This window comes from Crinia signifera, chromosome 6 (assembly GCF_055691185.1).
Source record: "Crinia signifera chromosome 6, ASM5569118v1, whole genome shotgun sequence".
Taxonomy (NCBI): domain Eukaryota; kingdom Metazoa; phylum Chordata; class Amphibia; order Anura; family Myobatrachidae; genus Crinia; species Crinia signifera.
Window position 1 is genome coordinate 179,341,236 of NC_139222.1, and position 23,380 is coordinate 179,364,615.

Below are 23,380 nucleotides of genomic sequence, written 5' to 3' on the forward strand. Positions count from 1 at the left end.
ATACACACAAATATATTTTATTACCACATAAAATACACACAAATATATTTTATTTGTTCAAAAAACAAGGTTTCAAAACATGAAACAAAATTTGTGTACTATCTCAGATATTGAATTTGTCTTGCACATATATAGTGCCAGTTACATATCATGTCCTCAGTACTGCTGTTACAGATGTCCCCAGTGAGTTTTTAGCAAAAAAAATTTTTTTTTTCACTTTCTGGAATGTATGGTTTTCGGAATAATTCGGATAACGGATACTCGGATACGGGATACTCAACCTGTACTAAGTCAGGCATGTCCAAGCTATGGCCCCCCAGCTGTTGTGAAACTGGCAGAGCATGCTGGGATGTGTAGTTTCACAACAGCTGGAGGGCCACAGTTTGGACATGCCTGCATTAAGTGATATTATTCAAATTAACACTCAGAAAGGGCTTTCTGAGTGTTATGGAACAGTATCTCCTAGTGTGTACACTCAATGTCATTAACAATGCATGCTCCCATGCGTCGTTGACAGGCCCCCTCCCTCGTTGGAACATATTCAGACACGAGAGGCCACGTTTACAAAGGCCATGCTCTGGCTGCAGCATGACCATTGCTCCCCCTGCTGTCGGCCCTTCACGTCTAGAATGTGTGAAGGGCCCTTTGGCTGTGTCTATGCACTTGCTGATGCCGGCCCCCCGCCCCCAATATTGACATTGGCAGGGATTAGGTAATGTGTATGGGGCGTTAAAGATTAATTGTACAGAAAACTGAAGAAAACTGGGAAGATTATCCTTAACCCAAAAGGTTACTAACGCCCACCCCCAGTGTATAGTATCTGATACGTAACCCAATACATTCTGCACACCTGCAGCAGTTCCACTGTTTCCTGGTAGTGTGTCAGTGGATCTAAAGACCATGTTTGCAGGAGCACAAATAGTGAATCAGAATTCAGAGCTCTCATTTTTGTCAACTCTTAAGCTGTGCACACACGGGCAAAAATCGCTGGCAATATGGTCGCTCAGCGACCATGTTGCCAGCATTTGGAGTGTGCACCGGCGATAACTCGCCGGGTGCGCGCTCCTGATTTTAGCCCCCTTATGATCACTGGTCCTGCGACCAGCTGATTCCCTCTGCGGCTTCCCTTTCATCAGCAACCATCTCTGGTCGCAGATGAACAGAGGACACTGATCGATATATCGCCCCGTGTCTATGCACCTTTAGTTATATTTCTTCTACGATCCCCATGGCAGCCATAACATTGGGATGTTCCCTTCCCCCATAGAATTAGACAGGATACTTTTTCTCTAGGACCGCCCACCTTGGGGTATAATAGCCTCCTCTTCCCCCTCCTCCATGTCTTTTTTCCTGTCTCCGTTAGAGTTAGGACAGAGTAGGCTGTTATGTTTGTTTTTAAGCAGGGTTACCTCACGCAGCATGGAGCTGAAGGGGTGGCTCCCCGGGGAGAAGAAGTGTCTAACTAGCTTTAGCTATGTTAGTGCAATGGTTCCTGCCGGTATATACGCGATATGTGAGTAATGGTGACAGTCCCACGTGTGAGCGGAGGTACCTGTGGAGATGGACACAGGACGCCAGCGGGATCCTTGCGGCATGGTGAGGCTGTGTGCGCGCTCCACGTGGAGTGGATGCAGACCGGCTGGAAGCCGCGTCTGCACGCTCCAGATACATCAGGCAGAAGGGGCGGAAGTGTGCGCGCGCGTCACTTCCGCCCGAAACGCCGGGGGACGGGCGGTAAAATGCTTCCCCACGGAAACAAGGGGTAGCATATTGGTTCCGCTTGGCCATCCTGATCGAAGGTGAACCAGGGAACAGTGGGTTAAGGCGCCATATTTAAGGGCGCAAACGGACAGCGTCTTTACACTGATCTCAGTGCCGGGCTGTCTGACTGCTGTGTGCATTATGGATGAGCCTTCTCCCCAGAAGCCAGATAATGCCCCTCAGAGGTAAGCCCTTGGTTTTTGTGGGCATTAGTTGTTTTTTATTTATAGCGCTACTACAGAATAGTACTTAGTAATTTCTTTTTTGTAGTGTGCCTATAGAACAGGATGAGGATGTACCTGCTATTCCTAAGAAAAGAACAGCCAAAAAGAAATTTATACAGACTAACTGCATGTCATGTGACAAGTCATTTGCATCAGCTCAGAAGAAATCTCTGTGTGGAGAGTGTGAGACCAGACAGGACAAATTAGAGAAGAAAGAGAAGAAGTCGGATGTTCTTAGAGAACTCATGGACTGGATGAAAGAGTCCTTTGTGTCGAAGCAGGAGTTTGCTCAGTCACAGACCCAGAAAAGATCCAGAACCCAGGCAGAGTTCAGCCAGGAGGAGGATACAGCTGAAGAGATAGAGGGTGATAGAAAGGATTCTACAGATGAAGGTGAAATTGAAGATGTAAGATCTTTTAATTTGGAGCTGGTTGAAAATGTACTAAAAAACATCTATAAAGCGATGAATTATAAAGAAGAACCAGGCACGTCAGAGAAGAACCCCCTATTCGAAGATAGGGAGAAGAAGGGAAGAACGTTCCCGGTGCACAAGATGGTCAGGGATACCATTTTCAAAGAATGGACGAATATGGATAAGAAACTGACCCTGGGAAATCGTATTGAAAAGATGTACCCGTATAAAGATGATGAGTTCCTGGGATGGTGCTCTATCCCTAAGGTGGACGCTGCGGTAGCAGAACTGACCTCCAAGTCTACTATCCCGGTGGAGGATGCAGCAGCATTCAAGGACTCAATGGATAGGAAAATTGAGAACGGACTTAGAAAAATTCATACGGCTTCAGCTGGGTCGCTTAAAGCTACGGTAGCAGTCGCGTCGGTGTCCAGGGCCCTGAGACTGTGGGCGACTAACCTACAGACAGACATAGAGGAAAGAATATCTAAACATTATTTATTGAAAAGTTTGGAGGTGATGCAAAAATCCATAGATTACCTGTGCGAAGCCTCCCTAGATTCAGTGGCCTTTGCGGCGAAGACTATGGCAGCAGGGGTAACCGCGAGGAGGGCCCTGTGGCTAAGACCCTGGAGCGCTGACGCGAATTCCAAGAACAAGCTGACTACTCTGCAGTTTGAAGGAAAATTTCTTTTCGGCTCAAACCTGGACGCAATGATACAGAGGCTGTCAGGAGGAAAATCTGTACGTCTCCCACAGGACAGGAAGAGCCGCTTCCCGTACCCCAGCACAACCAAGCAGTCCTATAGGGACTCTAGGAGTTATAGGCCTGGTAGGCCATACTATAGGAGAGGTGGAGCAAGCACTTCACGGCAAGCCTTCCGCCAGCCCTTTCGAGGACGCTTTCAACCTGATAGAGGAAGGTCATGACTATGCCCAGGAGGCAGTGATAGGGGCCAGACTCCTCCAATTCAGGAGCCAATGGGAGAGTACCATATCCGACAAATGGGTGCTGAAGATAATCCAACAGGGTTATCATATCGAGTTTATGAACATTCCACAACAGAACAGATTCCTGACGTCCAGAGTACCTGTAGGAAAAGAAAAAAGGTCAGCTTTATGCTCCAAGATAAGTCAACTACTGAAGCAAGGAGCGATCGAGTTTGTACCCGAGATTTACCACAAAAAGGGATTCTACTCCAACCTATTCTTAGTAGAAAAGAGCAGTGGAGGTTTCAGGACAATCCTGGATCTCAGGGACCTGAACTGTTTTATCAAGAAATTGAAGTTTCGCATGGAGTGCCTATCATCCATAGTGACGGGCATAAAACAGGGCGAGTACTTAGTGTCAATCGATCTCAAAGACGCTTATTACCATATCCCGATTTGTATGGAACACAGAAGGTTCCTGAGATTTCATGTGGCCGGTCAGCATCTCCAATTCACGTGCCTCCCGTTTGGGCTGAGAACATCCCCAAGAGTCTTCACCAAAGTCTTGATTACGCTGGTAGCGGAGATGAGAAAGCAGAAGGTCCAGATCTGGCCATACTTGGACGACTTATTGATAGCTGGGAGCTCAGTGGACGAGCTGAAGCAAAGCTTGACCCTGGTCACAGAGACACTGCAAAGCCACGGATGGGTCATAAACAGAGACAAAAGTCAATTGATACCGACCAGAAATATTCTTTTTTTGGGGGTAAGGATAGATACCAGAAATTATTCTGTAGCCCTATCTTTCGAGAGGTGCTTGAAAATAAGGGAACTAACCCTGGAGGTCCTGCAAAGGAAGAAGATTCCCCTAATAAAAGCGGTACAGTTACTAGGAATGATGGTTTCCTGTATAAAGGTCATCCCGTGGGCACAGTGGAAGTCGAGACAGCTTCAGTGGTTTCTTCTGCCCTTACTAAAAAGAGGACTAAGGGATCACCATACGATAAAGTTATCGAGCCATGTGAAACAATCTTTGGGTTGGTGGATCCAAGACTTGGAAAGCAAGGTGTCAAGTTTGGAGAATCCACAGTTCCTGGTCCTGACTACGGACGCCAGCTTAGTGGGGTGGGGAGGTCACCTCAAAAAGACGTCGGTCCAGGGAACTTGGTCCAAGGAAGAAGCAAAGAACTCTTCCAATCTCAGAGAACTGCAGGCAGTCTGGGAGGCTATGTGTCAGCTAAGACCCATGATTCAGGGCACCCATCTGAAGATTATGTCCGACAACGTGACTGTAGTCGCTCACATAAACCATCAGGGCGGGACCAGAAGTCTGAAACTGATGAGGATGTCGGAAGAAATTATGAAGTGGTCAGAGAACAACCTAAGGTCAATCTCGGCAATTTATATTCCAGGCAAGAAGAATGTCATAGCAGACTACCTGAGTCGCAAGACTGTATTGCCAGGAGAATGGGAGCTGAACAGCGAGGTTTTTCTACAGCTGACGAGAATCTTTGGAACACCAGAAGTGGACCTGATGGCCACCTATTTGAACAGGAAGGTGAGCGAATTCTACGCAAAGTACTATCATCCACAGGCGAAGACGTTAGACACTTTCTCAATCAAGTGGGCATTCGAACTGGGATACCTGTTCCCGCCATTCCCAATGATAACCAAGGTATTGAAAAAGATCAGGGAAGACCAAGTAATAGTGCTGATAATTCTTCCACATTGGCCAAGAAGAGCCTGGTTTTCCAATGTCTTAAGGATGGCGATACAGGGACCGTGGCAGCTGCCCAGCAGGCGGGACCTTCTTCATCAAGGGCCTATGCTGCACCCAGAGCCGGCGAGTTTACAACTAGAGGCGTGGAAATTGAGCGGCAGATTCTAAAGAGACACAATTTATCACCCCAAGTGATTGAAATGATGCTGAGGGCCAGGAAGAAGGTTTCATCGGAGGCCTACTATAAAACCTGGTATAAGTTTATCAGTTGGGGGCAGTTCAAAGATAACTGTGTGGACATTCCTACGGAACAAGTATTACAGTTCTTGTTTGAGGGCTTCCAGATGGGTTTAGCCACAGCGACAATTAAGGCACAGATATCTGCATTAAGTGTGTTACTGGACAGACCTCTAGCAGAGGAGAGAATTGTTAAAAGGTTCGGTGGAGCAATGAAGAGGATCAGGCCACCGATAAAATCAATTGTCGCCCCCTGGGATCTAAACCTGCTTCTGACGGTGTTAACAAAGGATCCTTTTGAACCGCTTGAAGACTGCCCGCTAAAATATCTAACTTGGAAAGTGGTATTCCTAGTAGCTGTGACTTCAGCACGACGGGTCAGTGAGCTCCAGGCACTATGGATGGAGGAACCGTACTTGATAATCTTCCCTAATAGGGTTGTATTACGGACACATCCAGACTTCGTTCCCAAAGTAGTGTCAGCTTTTCATCTGAACCAAGAAATAACCTTACCTGATTTCTATCCTCAGCCTAAAGATAGAGAAGAAGAGGCGTGGCACACGTTAGACCTGGTGAGAGGAATAACGTTGTATCTAGAGAGAACGAAGCCTTTCAGGTTAACGAAACACCTGTTTGTGATTCCAGAAGGAATAAAAAAGGGTAAAGCACCTGTAAAGCAGACCATTTCTCGGTGGATTAGAGAGACCATCTTATTCGCTTATAAGAAAGAAGGCAAGGCACCACCTTCTATAGTACAGGCACACTCTACTCGGGCAGTGTCTACCTCATGGGCGAATAAGGCGAAGGCGTCAACAGCTGAGATCTGTAAGGCAGCAACATGGTCTTCCATTCATACTTTCTCAAACCATTACTCACTCAATGTTTCTACTGCCCACTTTGGGACGCATGTGTTACAAGAAGCCCTTACGGGTAAATGATTATATATATATGTATAAAATATTTCATGCAGTATCTTGCCCTCCCGTGTGTTTACTTGGGTATGTCCCAATGTTATGGCTGCCATGGGGATCGTAGAAGAAAGAGTCGAATTATACTCACCGATAATTCCTTTTTCTTCCTAGAGATCCCATGGCAGCCACTGGTTTGCCCTCCCTGTGTTATGTATTTTTCTCCAGGACATATTCGGAGACAAGAAAAGACATGGAGGAGGGGGAAGAGGAGGCTATTATACCCCAAGGTGGGCGGTCCTAGAGAAAAAGTATCCTGTCTAATTCTATGGGGGAAGGGAACATCCCAATGTTATGGCTGCCATGGGATCTCTAGGAAGAAAAAGGAATTATCGGTGAGTATAATTCGACTCTTTTGTTTCGCCCCTCTCAATTTGTTCTCTTTTTTTTTTGGGGGGGGGGGGGGGGGGGAGGAGATAACTGGGGCTTTTATTTTTAATAATCAAGCTTTTGTCATTTTTCTGGCACATGAGTTGGTTGGTATGGGAAACTTCTATCCCTCAAAAGGTTTATACATCTACAAGTGTTCATTCTAGCACCCTGCTCCTTAAAAAAACCTGTGCAGTGCCTCTTTCCTAACTTGGGTGTCTGTCCTCTTTGGTGCTTTTTAGTACAGTCTGGTTTGTATCTCAATACAGACCAGATTGTGCTAGAAACACCACAGTAGAGAGCGACAATCTGTCAGGAAAGAGGACGGCACTGCAAAGGGTTTTGAAAAAATGCTAGAATGTACACTACATCTCCCCTATGTTTCCAGTCAATTAAAGGAGTTTTGTACCTCATCCCATGTAACAATCAATAAAGCTTCCCTCCTACAGCATTGTTGTCAAATGAGTGAAGCTGGACTGTGCTTTCATCATGGCAAGAGAGGAGAGTGACTTGAGAGCTGGAGGTCTACATGTGTTATGGCAGTGATGGCTAACCTTGACACTCCAGCTGTTGTTGAACTACGCATCCCAGCATGCCCTCTTACAGTTTTACTATTTAGCCATGCTAAAACTGATGCAGGACATGCTGGGATGTGTAGTTCATCAACAGCTGGAGTGTCAAGGTTAGCCATCACTGTGTTATGGTGAACTGTTTTGATTAGCGGACTGCTGTACTATTGTCCATAGATGTTTTAATCCTGTGGACAGTACCTCATGAATGCAGTCTCTTCTTTCTTGCTTCTCCAGTTGAGGTTGTTATATGTTACGTAATACAAATGCATTTTTTTTTTTTATATATATATTTTTTAAATACTGTTACATGTTAAGTTTAGAGTGAAAATATGTATTTTTTTTTTTTAATTATACCACAGATTTTGTTGGTAGAAAAACTTTGAGTATGTTAAATGTGGTAAATTGTGTATGCCCCATTTCCCCACTCCAAATATTCTGTATTGTTTAGTTAATTCTGTGAATGAACAAGAATTTGTGTTTTCTACTTTAGGCCTTCAGATAAACTTCTGTGAAAGTGCACAAAGTAAGATCTGATTTTCTTCTAGCATTGTGGTACCTGTCACCTCCATCTTGGTATTGGGAATGTATCCACTGTCGCTCCAACTAACTGCTTTTTAAAGTGGACCTGTCAACCCTGTCCATTTCTCACTGGAGAAAGGAATTTACAAAAATAAACACTACATTTTTTAATTCAGAATGGGTCATGAAATAATATATATATTTTTAGTTAGTTCCTAATAAAAGGAAAGCTTTATGTTAAACACCTAGCTCTTCCCAATACTGAAAGTCCGGTAAGTCATCAAATAGTTTTGTGCTGAAGTGAGGTCTCCTTCGCTCCTGCCAACAGGTTGTTACTCGATACATGTTGCTTTGTCAAGTGAGAGCCCCACCTCATGTCTGCTTCTGTAGGGATAATCCCACTAACGCCAATATTTGTTTTTTGAAATGCACCTATAATGACCTACTTTTTTTTTTTTTTTTAAGTTATTTGTGATGCTTCTGAATCTTTCTCCTCTGTCTGCATTGACCATTACTATTGAAAATTTGGAGAAAGTAGTTCTAAAGCTTAAATACCAATTCTTTTTGATTCTAAGTTTTGCGGTACTTTTGAACCCAGAAATGTTGGTTACAGGTTCACTTTAAAGAGACTTGCCATGAAAAAAAAAATGTACATACTGTATAAATATGTTTAACTTTTCCCTTCTAACTAGCAAGCTGATATCTTATAGGGTTTTTTACTTAAAAATGTCTGGTTAACTGGTCAGTGTCAGCTGAGGTTTCTGGTGATGACTCCGCCCAACCATGAATTAATTCATAATCACTTCCTGGTGTTGGCAAAGAATGTCACATGTTCTTTTGGGCCCTATTAAAACAAGGGGATATAAAGGGGTTTTATATTATTTAGCATACACAGACATGCCAAAGATCTTCAGCCGTTGAACTACAATTCCTAGCATGCTGTAACTCAACAGCTGGAGGGTATTGGAATAACTACACCGAGTGATGAGTATTTTAATTTACCACGTACCACTATTTACGGGGGCTGAAGTCTTGAAAGAGTATCCAGATATCTATAATAACCTTTGCCAACACTGAAAACCACTTGGCTTGCTGGCGTAAGGGATTAGAGTTACATATTTACTCTATTTAATTTTGTTTAATGAGTGACCCTTCATTTGCAGTAAAGCAGCAATCCTGTTTGGGGTAGACCGCCCAGGATGGTCATTTCTTTCCTATTATTTCCCATGAGCCGCAATTTTCCTTTGTATTGATGCTGGAATAATAACCTTGACAGATTGTGATGCAGAAAGACAATAATTAATAATGATGAAAACATACAATTATATGGATTGCTGCTTTTAACCTGAAAGTTATTATTTTATTTATCACTTTATCATTGCATTTGTCATGCTTTTTTATTTATACTGTAAAGCTGTATTAAATACATGATAATGGGAAATGTGTAACCTGGAGTGGACTCTGCAACATCGAGGCCCAAATGCCTACCTATATTCTAAATTTTCAAACGGCAATTTAATTCAGCAGCTAGTGAGGATAGAAAAATATTATGGATACAAAGCCGGTGCAACCTAATCAGCAAGGGTATGTAGTGATGGGAGGAGTTGGGCTGAAGTGGTGCTCACCCCGCTCTGATACACCTGTCGCACTGTATGATGCCAGTGGGAAGTACAGCTCTCTGGCTCCCTCCACCTTTCTCCTACCCACTGCACCTGCAAAGTCCTATGACGGGCAGCTTCAAGCTGATCTCCATGTAAGTACTGCACAATGGGCCTTATTTTGGTTCCTTATTATCCTTCTTAGATGGACAAAACCATGTGCACTGCAGGGGGGGCAGATGTAACATGTGCAGAGAGAATTAGATTTGGGTGAGTAATTTTGTTTCTGTGCAGGGAAAATACTGACTGCTTTATTTTTACACTGCAATATAGATCTCACTTTGAAGTAAAACCCCACCCAAATCTAATTCTCTCTGCACAAGTAACACCTGCCCCACCTGCAGTGCACATGGTTTTGCCCATCTAAGAAGGATTTTGTCAGAAAGAATGAACTAAAATAAGGCCCAATGTCCGCTCCTGTAGGTATACATGTGTAAGAGCCACTACTTGTAAGGGGCACTACTCCTGTGGCTGTCATTTAAGAGGCACTACTGTGTAGCTTAACGTGACTGAGGCACTACTGAAAAGTGCAATATGAATTAAGGGCATTATGTGCGATTTCATGGTACTAAGATTATGCTACTGTGTGAAGTAATTTGAAACCCTATTATGAAGCCAATGCCGTGTGTGTGTGTGTGTGTGTGTGTGTGTGTGTGTGTGTGTGTGTGTGTGGTTTTAGCCAACTATGGACATGATTCAGAGTTGATCGAAAAAGCCAAATCTTTCTCAAATGGACAAAACCATGTTGCACTGCAGGTGGGGCAAATGTAACTTGCATAGTTTATTTTTTTGTAATGTATCACCATGTTGCTTGCTTCCCTAACTAACCTCTGCAGCGTGTTCTCCAAGCCCTGTCATTGCCCCAGGCGACCTGCCACCCCAGCGCCCCCCCTCACCCGCCCAGACCCGGTCCACAGGGGAGGCTCACGGGGGGAGGGGGGGTTGCCAGCATGCACCACCTGCGGATTAAAGGGGAGTGGGTGCGTGCCTCTCTGCGGCTAACTAGCAAAAGGGGGGCAGTGGGCATCTGCAGCGGATTTCTGCTGTCTAGCAAGAAAGGGGGCTTAACACTGCTCCACGGGGGGGACTCGCATGCGCCCTGCTGGTACGAACTCCTGGATCAGGTGCCATACTTGGCAGCGCAGAGCTTTCTTCTTCCTGCTCTCCTGCAGCTCTTTACCGCCCTCTCCTCCTTTACGGTCCTGCTCCTCACATGTCCAAGACATGAATCTTCTGTAGATTTTGGTTGCTGTGGGAACCTGCTAATATTTGTTGCTGAAGCCCAGGTTACAGCAGGACAATCTCAGTAAAGAGGTAATTACAGTACATGGAAATGCTAATGGGTTTGTTTCAAAATGAGAAACTGTTGCTTAATCCACCACACCTCATATCCTCTGCAACTATAGCTGGAATAGATCTCCAGTCAAATATTACCCCAATAACTATCTACTAAGCCTTTTTTTTTTTTTGCCACCTTGTTCCACTGTTGTTCATTCTCCCCTGTAACTGAAGGATTCTCTTTTGCAATAGAGAACACCATGAAAAAGCCACACAGTATTTATATGGGATGCAGTTTAAATCCCGGCGGTCGGGATCCTGGCGTTCAGAATCCCGACAGTTTCTCCCTCCGTGGGTGTCTACGACACCCCTGGAGGGAGAATAAATTAGCGTAGCGAGGCACCGGGCCCGCTGCGTGGCGAGCGCAGCGAGCCCGCAAGGGGGGGGCGATCCACGCCCCCCCTTGTCGGGATTTCGGCGGTCGGGATTCCGGCATCAGGATTTTGAACGCCGGGATCCCGACCGCCGGGATTTCATACTGAATCCATTTATATACATGTTATTGTTTGGGGGGAGAGTGTCTTTATACCAGCCATACAACAAGCCAAGTTTCCTTTAACTGGTTAGAATGATAAACTGGTAATGTATGAGAGCAAATGACAATCGGCAGTTTGCTTCATAACCCCCAAAACACATTTAAAATAGTCATTCTGTCAAGTTGTTTGGGAAGCAAATGGTGCATTGTTCTTTGATTCTTTTTTTAAAATACCAGATTTTCATTCCAACCAACTAGTTGACTGGTTGGGAGAAAGTTGGTCTGATGTATTTCTGACTTTAGTGAATGATATGCATGATCGTTACCTATCATCATAACAACATTATCGTGTATATCGTTTAACCCCTTGAGTGGTGGGTTTTGCTGGGGCAGGACAAACCTACCAGGGCAGGTTTGTCCTGCCCCAGCAAAACCCACCACAGTATGCAGAAAGCCCCCCCTCCTCACCTCCGCTCCGGTGTTTGCACACCGGAGCTTCCGTGGGCTCGGGGATTTTTACGGCGGCTCGGGAGGACTCGGGCGCCTGAACTCCTGAGCGCTCCAGAGTCCACCCCGAGCCGCGCCGACCATACCCGAGGGGAGCTCCGGCGTACGATCGCCGGAGGGAGTGGGGGGACACCTAAAGGTAGTGCTCCGCTGGAGGCACCACTGGCGTGCACCTACTGCAAAGTGGAATGCCCGGAAATTTTCCGTGACCGCCCGCTGCGGCAGCGCAGCTGAGCCCGGAAAGTTTCCGGGCACACCATTCAAGTGGGTAATGTGTGCACGCTTTATTGTTAACGATGCTTTCTCCCATTGGTTGTCAGGGATCTCCTCTTTTGCCTGTACATGCGGATGTTGGAAGATATCGCAAGCAAGAGCAATGCAGCTTGTAACATTGGGCATGAGCACTGCTGTGCGAATTTGCAACCTCCCCCCCATGCAAGTCTGTGAATGAAAATATCGCCTATCGCTTGCCAGCTGCAAATCTATTCGCAACTCCCTCGCCATCTAATGATTTTCTCAGTCTGTGCAAATGTGCGTAACTCCAACTAAATCCACAACTCTTCAACAGAGACCGGCTGATCGAGGCCAGGGCTGATTTTGCACGCCCTCCTTGAAAATGCCTGAGCATTCCTGACACTCCCAGAAAACAGGCTGTTACACCCACAAATGGTGGCCTCATGTCAGTCAAGTTGCGAGAGGGCTTGCGAATAAAAGAAATCACTGACTCTTGCCATTTTTTTTTTCTGGCCTCATGCATGCACAGTTCGATAATTGATTGCAAATTTGCACAACAGTGATCAGTTCTGAATAACCCCCATGGTTTTGTCCAGGAGCAAAGTTATTTTCTAAGAGAAGAGACTTTATAGACCCAGATATTAAGTACATACAGAGAAGATCTATTTATATCACCTGCATGTGCATTAATAAACACTGGGTTAGCACAGATCGCTGAGTACACATCGCTATGTGTGTATAACGTGATGTGTGCCGAGTGATCTGAGCTAACTAGATCACTCAGCACTACAGTGAAAGAACACATCACCCCGTGTATATGGGGCTTTACCCACAGTAGAGCTTGGCAGACAGCAAGGGCTAATTTTCTTATTATTGGAACAATGTTGAGAAGAATTACTATTTGAATTTTATTGTTGCAATGTTGAGAACCTGAGGGGTTGAAATGTTACCCTTAAGGCCTTGTACAGCCGGGTGTGGTATGGGGCTCCGACAGTCATTATCCCAACGTCGGGATCCCGACTGCCCGGAGTTAGACAGCATGGTGAGCTGCGGGCACCTATTCTATTCTCCCTCTATGGGGGTTGTGGACCCCCACGAGGGAAAATAGCGGGTGGCCATCGGGCACCCGGCTGTCGGCGTTTTGACAGTCGGGATCCCGACGTTGGGATAATGACTGTCGGGAACCCGTACAGCCAGGCATTATATAAAGTGTTGCTGAAGTTTTTTGGTATAGCAAAACAAATTATATACGTAGATGAACATGCATGCACACGGGTATGGATCATAGGATAGACAATCATAAGGTCGACGTGACTGAAGGTCGACAGGGTCATTAGGTCGACAGTCAAAAGGTCGTCATGGGGGTTTTCATGGTTTTTGACCCAAATGTCAACACAGCCGACATGGTTACTGTAATGTAGCACCATGTCCTATCCCATGGCTTGCTGCGCTCTCTATGCTTCGGGCACACTTTTTTTATTCTTCCTCCACGCCCTAGTGGATAGTAGGGCATGAAATACAGCCTGTTGGCTTAAAAGGCTTGAAAAACCCCATGTCCACCTAATTTTTCTACTTCTTGTGTCGATTTAATGACCCTGCCGTCCTAATGCTTGTCCACCTTGTGACTGTATACCACTGCAGTGGTGTTCTTTAGAGACACTTAATACCGACAGCCATGGCCTATTTGGTTGAATTATTGATGTCAGCTGTCTTTGGTAAATGACAACATATAATATGCAGTACTAGAATTTGGGGTATTTACGAACACCCTAGAAACAAGCAATTAGATTTCATCGGTCAGGTAAAGGAAAGACAATAGAAGCATATACTGTATGTGTATTTGATTATGCTACAAAATACCATGCGTTGTATTATAACTTTCATAGACTAGCAGAAATAATGGTACTCTTTACCTAGAAGGGCGCCCATCGCGACCATCGAATGCACTAAAAATCGGGTGCGACGCGATGCCCGCGATGGCCGCGATTTCCCATAGGGACCAATGTTAAAAATCAGATTGGACCCGATTTTAGTGTTCAATGCCTCAATGCCCGCGATTTTTACATAGGAAACAATGTTAAATGGGCCACAGAGCCCTAATAGTCACCGTGAACTGTGAAATGGCCCCCACAATTGTTAACGCCACCCCACGATCAACGTGAACCCGAAGCGTGGCGAGCGCGGCGGTACGCGTCCTCCGACCTTTTTCATGCCCTACTATCCACGTCGGCGTGGAGTTGAGAATAGAATAGTGTGGCGAGCGCAGCGAGCCACCGAGCCCGAAGCGTGGCGAGCGGACGCGGATACCTTCACAGTTATACGCGTCCCCTCGCGGGCTTCACAGGTGTCCGTGGCGAAAAGCGGACACCTGTGAAGCCCGCGAGGGGACGCGTTTACCTGTGAAGGTATCCGCGTCCCCTCGCGGGGCACGCTGCGCTCGCCACGCTTCGGGCTCGGTGGCTCGCTGCGCTCGCCACACTATTCTATTCTCAACTCCACGCCGACGTGGATAGTAGGGCATGAAAAGGTCGGAGGACGCGTACCGCCGCCCCTCGCGGGCTCGCTGCGCTCGCCACGCTTCGGGTTCACGTTGATCGTGGGGTGGCGTTAACATTTGTGGGGGCCATTTCAGAGTTCACGGTGACTATTAGGGCTCTGTGGCCCATTTAACATTGATTCCTATGGCCAAATCGCGGGCATTGAGGCATTTAACATTAAAATCGCGGTCAATCACCGTTTTTAACATTGATCCCTATGGGAAAATCGCGGTCATCGCGGGCACCCGATTTTAATGTACCCGCGATGGCCGCGATTTTTTACCCCCGACGCCCGTGATTCCAATCGCGGGCGCCCTTCTAGGTAAAGAGTACCGAAATAATTTAGTAAAAAAAAGCCATGAAAGCTTCAACTTAAATAAATCCTAATATTCTAAAACAATTATTTCTGCATAATATTTCTCCTTCATCCTTGGGGACACTGAAGTCTACGCTGGGGAATAGAGTGGTGTATCGGAGGAGTCGGCACTTTAAGAAACTTGAACTGTGGCATGGCTCCTCCCCCTCTATTCCCCCCTCAGACCTCAGTCTTAGTTTAGTGCCCGGAGGAGTCGGATCCCTGGGCAAGGGGCTCCGTTTGGGGCCTTTTGTTTTTTGCTTGATTTTTACATGAGACAGGCAGCCAGCGCGTGCCGGCTGCCTGCGACGTGGGATAGCTCTCCGGGGGGTCAGAGCGGCACTGCTTGCGGCGCACGCGGCTGACTCCGGTCACAGACGCATCGGCGTCTGGGTCCCGCCACAGCTGCCTGCGGCTTGTGTTACGGGGCCGCGACCTAGTCACCCGCCGGAGAGAGCAGGGCGTGCGAGCGCATAGCGCTGGGTGACGGCTGGACCAGGGTTAATTCGCTGGTCCAGCAGGGAGCAGACAGCCAATCAGCGCCGCTGTATACAGCGCGCGCTCTGATGAGGACGGAAGGGGCGGACCAGTGAGTGGTCGCGTCCTAGCTGCAGTTCTCAGCGTCAGACGCCGGTGCCTGCCACGCTGCTCCCTTGTCTGCTGTGCCTCTACAGTTCTCTGGAACAGGACAGCAGGACGCTTTCTCTCCCTCTTCAGCCTGGATATTATTGAATGCTGCGCTGGGTGAGTGGAGGGGATTTTCTCTTGTGAGACTTCCCCGCTGGAGAGATTATCAGGTGGGCCTAATTTGGGGAAGGTGCGCTCCTCTCCCCCTATTAGTGTGGTGCTTTTGCTCTTGGTGTGGGGTCCTTGTTGGGGGCTCTCTTTGTCTGGCTTATTTCACCTCCTTCCACCTGTGTGTGTGTGTAAGGGGTGTGTGTGCAGCATGGCAACCAAGTCTCAGTCAAAAGCTTCTCCAAAGCTGTTTGTATGCACTAAGTGTGAGCAACAGTTTACGCAGCATGTGAAGGGGGTATCCTTGTGTAAGGATTGCTTCAAAGGGGATGCTGGGCAGAGTCAGGTCCCTATTCTGAACACTGAGGGAGTTACCAGTGTGTTGGCCACTCTGGCATCAGAGATGGCTGCGTCTCGCAGGGACAGGGAGTCATTGCAGGTGCAACTGGCTTCCATGTCTGCTGCGGAGCCTACCTGGGCCAGAGAACTGATTACATCAGTGAAGGCGTTGGTCCAAGTCACTGCGGTGCCTTCTGGGTCCGCAAGTGCTCCCCCTCCCCCGAGGAAAAGAGGTGTTCCTTTATTGTTACAGGGAGATACTTCAGAGGATGAACCGGGGGACCCTTTGGAAGGGGATATGTTTCAGGAGGATCCTATCGATCCTGTGGAGGACGTTCCTCAGGAGGAGGCCCAGGGTATAGAGGCTCTCATTCAGGCTATTAAATCTACCCTCAATGTTAGCGAGCAGGAGCCGCCGACGCAGGTTTCTATTTTTGGGAGGTCTGCTAAGGCAGTGGTCACCTTCCCAGAGTCTATGGAATTGGAGAAACCTCTTCTGGATATTTGGAGGTCTCCAGAAAAAAAGTTTCAGTTATCTAAGCGGTTTAAGGCCTCTTACCCATTTGCTCCGGAGGCTAGGGCAAAATGGGAGACTCCGCCGTTGGCAGACGCGTCAGTGTCAAAGCTTTCCAAGAAAGCGGCACTTCCCATTCCTGGGGCAGTGGCCCTCAAGGAGGCGCCAGATAGGCGTCTGGAGGCGGGGCTTAAGCAGATTTTTTCAACCGCAGGTGTCTCACTTCGGCCCATTCTTGTGATCTCCTGGGTCAGTAGGGCCATGGAGAAATGGGCGGAGGATTTGTCAAAGGGTCTGAATGATCAGGGTTCTTCTGAGGAGTTCATTCAGTTAGCAGAACAGATGCGGGAATCTGCGATGTATATTGGAGAGGCTGCAAGGGATTCTGCGGCTCTGGTGGCAAGGATTTCTGCTCAGTCCATTACGGCCAGGAGGTCATTGTGGCTTAAGTCCTGGCAAGCGGAGGCGGACATTAAAAGGGCGGTAGAGGCTCTTCCGTTTACGGGAGAGGTCTTATTTGGGCCGGAGTTAGACAAGTTGATTTCTCTGGCCACAGGAGGCAAATCAACTTTCCTGCCTTCCGCGGCCCCTCCTCCCAAAAAGCCTTATCAAGGGCCGGCTTTTCGCTCCTTTCGGGGGGCACCTAAGTTCAGAGGTAAGTCCAGAGGATCCTTTACCGCTTCTCGTGGCAGAGGCAGAGGGTTTGGTGGAGCAACCACTTCCTCAGGACCAGCCGCTCGGCGTGCAGACGTCAAGCAAACCGAAAAGCCCGCAGCATGACTCCCGGCCCTCCTACCTGGGGGATCCCAGAGTAGGGGCTCGCCTGTTGGACTTCCGGCAGGCCTGGGAGGGGTCTTGCAAGGACAAGTGGGTTCTGTCCGTCATTGCGCAGGGGTACAGACTGGAGTTTTCCGGTACTCCTCCTCACCAGTTTTTCACAATAGGTTTGCCTCACGTGGAATTGAACCGTCAGTTGCTTCTTCAAGCAGTACAGAAGCTGTTGACCGCAGGAGTTATAATGCCGGTTCCTTCCGAACAACGCACAGAGGGGTTTTATTCTCCCCTGTTCCTGGTTCCGAAACCGGACGGTTCGGTTCGACCAATATTGAATTTAAAAGCTTTAAACGAATACATCACGTACCACAGATTCAAAATGGAGTCTCTTCATTCTGTGGTTGCAGGGCTGGAGCCGGGGGAATTTTTAGCATCTTTGGATGTCAAAGATGCTTATTTGCATATTCCCATTTACGTCCCGCATCAGAAGTTTCTTCGCTTCGCGATAAGGGATCTCCATTTTCAGTTTCGGGCTCTGCCTTTTGGCCTTTCATCGGCGCCACGTCTGTTTACCAAGGTAATGGCAGTGATGGTAGAGTTGCTTCATTCTCTGGGAGTAAAGATCGTTCCTTATTTGGACGATTTACTGATCAAGGCCGAATCCACGGATCAGTTGACGCAGGCAATTCAGGTAACCTGCCAGACGTTACTGAACCATGGCTGGATCCTCAACTACCAGAAATCTCAGCTGAATCCTTCAAGAAGGATTGTATTCCTGGGGTTGATTTTGGACACGGAGGTTCAAAAAGTTTTTCTGCCTCGGGAAAAGATGTTGTCCCTGCAGGAGTTGGTTCGGCAGGTGCTTCGACCTCGGAGAGTGTCGGTGCACTTATGTATTCGATTGCTGGGCAAGATGGTAGCCTCGTTCGAGGCTCTTCAGTTCGGCCGTTTCCATTCAAGGACCTTTCAATTGGACCTGCTCAGGAAGTGGTCGGGCTCCCACTTGCACATGTACAAGATGGTGGTTTTATCGCCTTGCAGCCGTCTCTCTCTCCAGTGGTGGCTACTGTCGGCCAATTTGTTGGAGGGCCGACGTTTCGGAATCTGGGATTGGACGATAGACACGACCGATGCCAGCCTCCGTGGCTGGGGAGCTGTTGTGTTGGGGCAGCACTTCCAGGGTCGTTGGTCGTTTTAGGAGGCGAAGCTATCTATAAACATCTTGGAGCTTCGCGCGATTCGTCTGGCCTTGTCCTATGCGGACGGGATCCTCCGGGGGAGGGCGATTCGCATTCAGTCGGACAATGCCACGGCTGTGGCTTATGTGAACCGGCAGGGCGGAACGCGCAGTCGCGGAGCTATGCAGGAGGTGCGTCCAATTCTGCAATGGGCAGAGCGGCATGCTCTGGCCTTGTCAGCGGTCTTCATTCCCGGGGTGGACAACTGGGAGGCGGACTATCTGAGTCGCCAGGATGTTCACCCTGGGGAGTGGGCCTTACATCCGGAGGTATTTGCACAGATCGCCCACCGATGGGGGATGCCTCAGGTGGACATGATGGCCTCCAGGAACAATCGGAAGGTGCGGCTGTATTGTTCCAGGTCTCGGGATCCAGAGGCGGTAGCGACGGACGCGCTGACCGCGAGGTGGAACTATTCCCTCATTTATCTGTTCCCTCCATTGCCCTTGATTCAGTTGGTACTCAGAAGAATCAAGCGGGAGAGGTCCACGGTCATCCTGGTGGCACCGGATTGGCCTCATCGTCCTTGGTATGCCGACCTTCAGGGGCTCCTGATAGATCATCCTTGGCAGCTACCTCTAAGGGACGATCTTCTACAGCAGGGGCCGTTCGCCTACCAAGGCTTACGGCAACTTCGTTTGACGGCATGGCTGTTGAGGCCGCACTGTTGAGCAGACGAGGAATTCCTAAGTCAGTGATTCCCACTATGATAAGAGCCAGGAAGGAGATTACTTCCCGGCATTATTATAGTATTTGGAAGGCCTATGTAGCGTGGTGCGAGTGCCGTAACTTGCCCACGGCTGTTTTTTCTTTGTCTCGGTTGCTGCAGTTTCTGCAGTCCGGGTTTAAGGCGGGTTTGCGCCTAGGGTCCCTTAAGGTACAAGTGTCTGCATTGTCAGTTTTCTTTCATCGGCGTCTTGCCGTCATTCCTGAGGTGCAGACGTTTCTGAGCGGGGTTCTCCGCCTTCAGCCCCCAGTGCGGGCTCCGGAGGAACCTTGGGATCTTTCCTTAGTTTTGGACTATCTTAAGTCAAGTGTTTTTGAACCCTTGGACTCTATTGATTTGCGGTTGTTAACTTGGAAAACGGTGTTACTGCTCGCGTTGGCATCGGCACGCCGGGTGTCCGATTTTAGCGCTCTTTCATGCCGGTCTCCCTACCTGGTGTTTCATCCGGACAGGGCTGAACTTCGGACCAGGTTGGATTATTTGCCTAAGGTGGTTTCATCTTATCACCTAAATCAGCCAATCGTGGTTCCAGCTCTTACGGGAGATTCCGCCTCGCTGAACGTGGTCCGAGCCTTGCAGGTGTATGTGAATAGGACCAAGGATTTCAGAAGGTCGGATTCACTTTTTGTCCTTTATTCTTCGGCAAAGCGGGGTTGGCCAGCGTCTAAACAGACTCTGGCTAGGTGGATCTGTCTCACCATTAAGCAGGCTTACCTTCATGCTTCACAGTCACCGCCAGTCAGGATTTCGGCCCATTCCACCCGTTCGGTGGGGCCTTCCTGGGCCGCTGCCAGGGGAGTTTCCCTGACACAGTTATGTAGGGCGGCCACTTGGTCGGGCCCTAATACTTTCGTTAAGTTTTATAGGTTTGACACCTTTGCGGCCTCTGCCTTCAGTTTCGGCCGTGCGGTGCTTCAGGATGCCCAGTGCCTTCCCACCCGTGGGGATGGCTTTGGGACGTCCCCAGCGTAGACTTCAGTGTCCCCAAGGATGAAGGAGAAAATAGGAATTTGGTACTCACCGTTAATTCCCTTTCTCCGAATCCGTAGGGGACACTGAACACCCTCCCGGCACTGTTCAGGCCTAAAGGGGGGGGTTTATTTTTAGCGCATGCAGTTATGTTTGGTTATGCATGCGTCTGGGTGTTGGTGACAGCCTGCTGAGTAGTATGGTTGTTCGTTTTTTGTTAATGTCTTTCTCTCTCTCTATTGGGGATTCCCTGGTCTCTTTTCTCCTCTCGGGCACGGTCAACTAAGACTGAGGTCTGAGGGGGGAATAGAGGGGGAGGAGCCATGCCACAGTTCAAGTTTCTTAAAGTGCCGACTCCTCCGATACACCACTCTATTCCCCAGCGTAGACTTCAGTGTCCCCTACGGATTCGGAGAAAGGGAATTAACGGTGAGTACCAAATTCCTATTTTTTGTGCGTGTTGGTTACATCTGGTACTGGTTAGAAACCCCCTATTCCCCCCCCCCCCCCCCCCCCCCCCAGAACATAATTATTGATAGTCTATATTTCATAAGATGCTATTCGAGTATGGTCCATGATGGCATGTTGTTCCTGCATATTCATGCTGTGAATCTCCTGTTCCACGTCATACTGACTGGACTGAATTCTAATTCTAATTCTAATGACTGTTAGGAATTGGAGTACTCTGAACTTCTTACGTTCATGTTATGGAACTCCAGCACACTTGTGTAAAGGGGCATACATACAGGGCAATTTCATCCCCCCCCTTTTCTAAGCGATCTGACTATATCGATTAGAAATGGAGCATGGTTCAGAGTTTGTATGCCCTGCAGCGTTGGTGTTGCATGGTCCAGTGCATTGCTATTACCCGCAGGGAAATCCAGTGCTTGCAAAGCCCCACTCGGCACAAAGCATTGCGGGACACCCGCAATGTGTGCCGGGTGATCATGGTTAAGCACATCATTTAAGTTAAATACCCTGATTGCTCCATGTGTATGGTGCTTAAAATCCTGAGAGGATCTACTACCTAGAACAGCTGCTTGTTCCCTTTGTGCATCATGCACATATACCGGTACTTAGGATGCTTTCAGGTCTAGAAGTAGGGACTTACTGTAAACAGGATATTTAGCTGAAGTAATAAACAAGCAGCAATACAAACAAGGTCTGGAGTACATATGGGTAATTGGCAGTTAGGTCTCAGCAGTTATTGGGACACTGTTAATGTTGAACACAGTGTTGTTGCTGAAACACTTGCATGCTGACGTGTAATGGAGCTTCAGAGGTCAGGCCTGACTGCCAGACAGAATTACTGACGGACAGCGAAATCTGCAGGAATACGAGACGCCGATCCAGTAATTTACACAGGAGCATGCCCGAGGTAGCCCTGATTGAAAACAAACATAAAAGCCCTGCCTGTCCTACCTAGATGGAGACAGGAGAAAAAGACACATGGAGAAGGGAAGAGCTGGCTATTATACCCAAGGTGGGCGGTCCCTAGAAAAAAGTCCTGTCTTAACTAGTGGGAGGAGGGGAATACCCCATTGTAACGGCTGCCATGGGGATCGTAGGAGAAAAATTGGAACCCCACAATAATTGGTAATGTTCTGCTATTGGCTTCCTGAGCAGTAGGCAACCAGAGACGACATAGCTGTCTGGCATCCCAGTTGGCCAGCAACCAGCAGTGAACATCGGGCACTGCGGGTAGAAGATGTGATCTACCAGTTGCCTGGCAACAGCTGGGATCTGTCATGGAGATGCAGAAGTGGCTTGTAACTGTTCATGCTACCAACTAGAGATTCTTTGTAACACTGCAATTTATCCTGCTTGGAAAAGACCATAGAAGATGACCTTGTAAAGTCAGGCCCGTTCTGCTGAGATCCCTGTTCAATGCTGTCGGGGAAGATGGCATTGAATAGGGCCCAGCCGCTAGTTCCCCCACCGGGAATTGCAGCGGGAGATTGAATACCCCCTAAGTCTACATGTTTGTATTCCTTCACTTGCCGTCACATGATTCAGTGTTTGCATAAATAAGCAGGGATAACTATTAAAAATGCCTGTTCTGGTTTCTTTTCACAATCCAAAGACATTTTGGTAGGTTAATTGGCTTGTAACTAAATGCTCATCCTTGGGTGACTGTGTCCTTGTGGAATGAAATATAGATTGTAAGATCCACGGGGGCCTGTGATTGATGTAAATTATTGACTTAATATTCTTTGTGACGTGCCATCACTGCATGTTTACACTATGTAGAAACTGCAGTTAAATTCATTTTTTCCAGGTTCATAGATAGTTAAGGTGAAATTATTTTTTATTTTATTTAAACGAATAACAGTAATGTTTTGTCCTTTTTGTGTTGGAACTCTCCTGCCTGAGCATGAATTACAGTTGGTGTGATGTACAGTAATGCTGCATGAGGTGTTTGAAAATAATTTGCAGGATGTCACACACTGAGAGCAACAGCTATGTGGGAATCCAGCCTCCAACTCACAATGGGCCTGATTCTGAATCACTTGCAAAAGCAAATTCTCTCTAATGGACAAAACCATGAGCACTGCAGGTGGGGATCTGATGTAACATGTGCAGAGAGTTAGATTTTGGTGTTATTTTGTTTCTGTGGAGAGTAAATACTGACTGCTTTATTTTTACACAGCAATACAGATATCCGTTTGAAGTACAAATCCCACCCAAATCTAACTCTCTGCACATGTTACATCTGCCCCTCCCCCTGCAATGCACATGGTTTTGTCCATTGAAGAGATCATTTGCTTTTGCGAGTGAACCAGAATCAGGGCCTAGGTGTCCCCAAGATATGAGTAAATGCAATGCAGGGAGAATCATTGATATGGCGTAACTTTTTTCAAAGGTCATTATTTTGAAATGTTATAGTGAAGAGCATATGTCCCCCTTTGGAGGAAGCATGTTTATTTGGACTGAACCGATATTACTGAGCTAATCAATTCAATGCACACCACAGACCAGAGAGGGATGCAGTAGTGGTAATAATACATTTTCCACAGAGTAATGTGTGTACCAGTATTTGCTATAATGCTGGTACTCTAGGGTACCTTGAATCATGGTACCCTAGAGTATCTACATATTTTTCACGGCACCCCTTAGGTTAAAAGTTTTATTTTTATATTGATAAATTTGAAGAAGAAAAATGTTTAATTAAATTGTACTTAAATGTGATCTGACTATATTGCTTAGAAATGGAGCACTGATCGCTCTGTGTGTATGCCGTGCAGCGATGACTATGCGCAGTGCCGC

General features: G+C 47.5%; 1 protein-coding gene across 4 annotated transcripts in view; it reads left to right on the forward strand.

Moving 5' to 3' along the window:
* The window catches only part of MAP2K4 (mitogen-activated protein kinase kinase 4), a 59,166-nt gene that overhangs the window by 6,489 nt on the left and 29,297 nt on the right, over positions 1 to 23,380 (forward strand). For 2 of the 4 annotated variants that reach the window (XM_083148311.1, XM_083148308.1), the window contains exon 2: positions 7,685 to 7,717. The exons of the other annotated variants lie outside the window; for them this stretch is intronic. In XM_083148311.1, the coding sequence (XP_083004437.1) occupies positions 7,685 to 7,717 (33 nt within the window). The remainder of the gene's footprint in view (positions 1 to 7,684; positions 7,718 to 23,380) is intronic. 4 annotated transcript variants of the gene reach the window in all.